General features: G+C 38.6%; 1 protein-coding gene across 1 annotated transcript in view; it reads right to left on the reverse strand.

Annotated features, from left to right (window-relative positions):
- The window catches only part of tesmin (testis expressed metallothionein like protein), a 44,637-nt gene that overhangs the window by 13,951 nt on the left and 27,682 nt on the right, over positions 1 to 3,004 (reverse strand). Inside the window, exon 7 of the mRNA XM_025002659.2 lies at positions 714 to 785. Coding sequence (XP_024858427.2) covers positions 714 to 785 — 72 coding nt within the window. The remainder of the gene's footprint in view (positions 1 to 713; positions 786 to 3,004) is intronic.

A 3,004-nucleotide genomic window follows, 5' to 3' on the forward strand; every position in this document is an offset into this window, starting at 1 on the left:
ATCTGGTGAGGATGCCTCCTGGACGCCTCCCTGGTGAGGTGTTCCGGGCAAGTCCCACCGGAAGGAGGCCCCGGCGAAGACCCAGGACACGCTGGAGGGACTGGCTGGCCTGGGAATGCCTTGGGATTCCCCCGGAGGAGCTGGCCCAAGTGGCTGGGGAGAGGGAAGTCTGGGTCTCCGTGCTTAGGCTGCTACCCCCGCGACCCGACCCCGGATAAGCGGAAGAGAATGGATGGATGGATGAAAACAACTGTAAGGCCACTGAAGGAAAGATGGATCTGTTATATTGTGTTACGGCCCTTGGCCTCTAGAGGCTGTGTAGTCTTTGTTTTTTTTCTTTATGCAGATTCAGCTGTGGGAGCACACCCCACTGATTGGCTGCCTGAAAGCTGCAGAGGAACCCGATTGGACCAGCAGGAGATGACAAGCCAATTAGATGACAATAAGATCCACCTGCACCTTATAAAAGGCTCCTGGACTCTTTGTGCCAGTGGGAAAACTTTAGGAACAGACTTTGTACAGCTGATCTCCCCCACTCCACCCTCCCACTCTGGACACCATTTATGTGACCACCCTGATCCCCTAGACCTGGGGTTGTAACAGATTGTCAAGGCTCATCAATTCATCATACTTGTTGTTTGGACCTAAAACAGGTTTAATAGTAATTTTATTGATAAGAGAGCATAAAGTTAAACACAGGAGGGTCCACTCACAGTTTAAGGCACTGGGACCTGGTGCAGTGACAGGGTTTCCTGGATCTCAGCTTGCTTGAAGTTCCAACAGATCTACAGGAGTGAAAGAGGCCATTTTAGTCCATTTTGGTACAAATTCTCAGAAGATACAAGTCACCTAAAACACATCAGTTAATAACAAACAACTACATTTTCATCAGATCATGAATAACAAAAAATATTTTATTTAAGGCAGTGACCTTCAACTAGCAGAACCTCTTGTGTCTTGCAAGGGTGGGGTGGGGGTTGGTGTTGGATGTGGGAACAGGGTGTAGTAATCAGAACTAGTTGACATCAACCATTCGTCAGCGAAATGTCTCAAGATGTTCATGGGAGTTCTTTTCATGTGTGACACACACATGAAAATTAGTAAGTGATTACTCATGATCAAATTTTGGCTGAGAAAATCTTACTTTATGCCCATTTACAGCCGTTTGGCAGGGTGCAAGTGACTACAAAAGCTGAAATCTTTAAAAAAAATCCATTTGAATGAAACAAAGTAATTTTAAGATAGAAATCTGTCAGTCTGGCAATAAAAAATTAGCAATTTAAAGTTACTTTGTACTGTGCAAGAGACTACCTGTGCTATAATTTTTAAAACATCACCCTGTTGAATATAACAAATTTTATACAGGCAAGAACCATTCAGTGTCAAGCTTTATTTATTTATTTTTACCACTGTAATCACATTTTGACTTGTGAACATTGACATTATGAGGGTTATGTTTGAAAATTCCAATTTATGGACTTTGTTGTGTCTAAAAGTACTTAAACATTGAAAACAGCATGATTGGTCACAACCCACTCAAAACCAACACAATATATATCTGTATTTTTTTCATAGAAAGATGCTCTAGAAATGTTCTTTGAGAAGGCCAGAAGAATACACTGCAGTGAGAAAACCTGCACACTTTGTAAAAAAAATCATCAGTTTTAAAACTGTTTATATTAATGTATATAAATGTATTATTCAAATGTTAACTTTATTGCTGGAAAACAACAAACTCAAATTATTTGTCTTCTTGACCTGATCCCCCCCCCACCACCACCACCACCACACACACACATAACAAAGCAGCAACAAAACAATTTGTGTACTTGTTTATCAAATAAGAACCAAGACATATGCAGCTAACAAAAAAATTAACCTTTCATTTGATTTTGATGAACTTCAAATCTAATAATCACAGTCTATGTTAACATGGAACATGTTTTCATATAACATGCATGATATAAATTAAACCTATTTGTGTTTTGTATTGGGGTTTGTTTGTTTTTTGTCCAAAAATAAATTACATTTTGTGCTAAATGTGAAAATAAAAATATATTTGGAGAAGCCCTGATAAAATAATGGCATTAATATTTTATACATTATGTAAAAAACTTTTTTTACCCCCACTTGCACTTCTTTACTAAACTCAAACAAGACAGCAAATAAGATATATTTTAAGAAAACATTTGCCAAAGCTATTGTTTCATATTATGTTGTTCTTAAAAAGTTACAAACTTATTACAAGGGGTGTAATATGTTCATCAGTGACAAAACTGGCAACATTATTTTTTCCTTACAGTCCAATTTAGAACTATAACAAGCTGGTTAAAAAAATGAACAAGTCAAGAAAAACAGTTGTCAAAGCTGTATGACATGTAAACCTTTGTTTCTAAGGGATGTATTCTGGTTCCTAATATAAAATTTGATAGCCAGATAATTTCTGTTTTTGAGTGCTATTTTTTTCTTTTCAAAAGACTTATCACAGTCATTATTTCCTGGTACACAACAGGAGGTTGTGCTTATCTATAGCCATGATTTCCTCTTTCTCCCACATCTTTCCCTTAAATTAGCGTTTCTCAACGGGGGCAGTACCGCCCCCTCGGGGGCGTTGAGAGGATGACAGGGGGCGCTGGCAGCAATATTTTCAAAAAGGGGGCGTTGATATTCTTTTGGGGGGCGTTTTCTTGAAGGTAAAGTTTACACAAAAGATTCACAACAATATCAGTTTAAACTTTGAACTACTTGTAAAAGTATTGTGGCCTAAAACATTAAAACCGTTACAGAACTGCACCTGTATCGATGGTGTTTCTTTTGGGCGCAGCTCCGTGCTGCCTTCAGGAGAATGGGACATCAGAGTATCGTTTTTATAATTTGTCCCACATGGCAGTTACTTTGTAAACTTTGAGAAAGGAACGCTCTCTTTAGTGATATTACCCTTGGAATTATTTATTTCTCTTACATGGGTTAATTTCTCTGAAGGATACACCGTGAGTGCATTGTT

This window comes from Kryptolebias marmoratus, linkage group LG11 (genome assembly GCF_001649575.2).
Source record: "Kryptolebias marmoratus isolate JLee-2015 linkage group LG11, ASM164957v2, whole genome shotgun sequence".
Classification (NCBI taxonomy): Eukaryota; Metazoa; Chordata; class Actinopteri; order Cyprinodontiformes; family Rivulidae; genus Kryptolebias; species Kryptolebias marmoratus.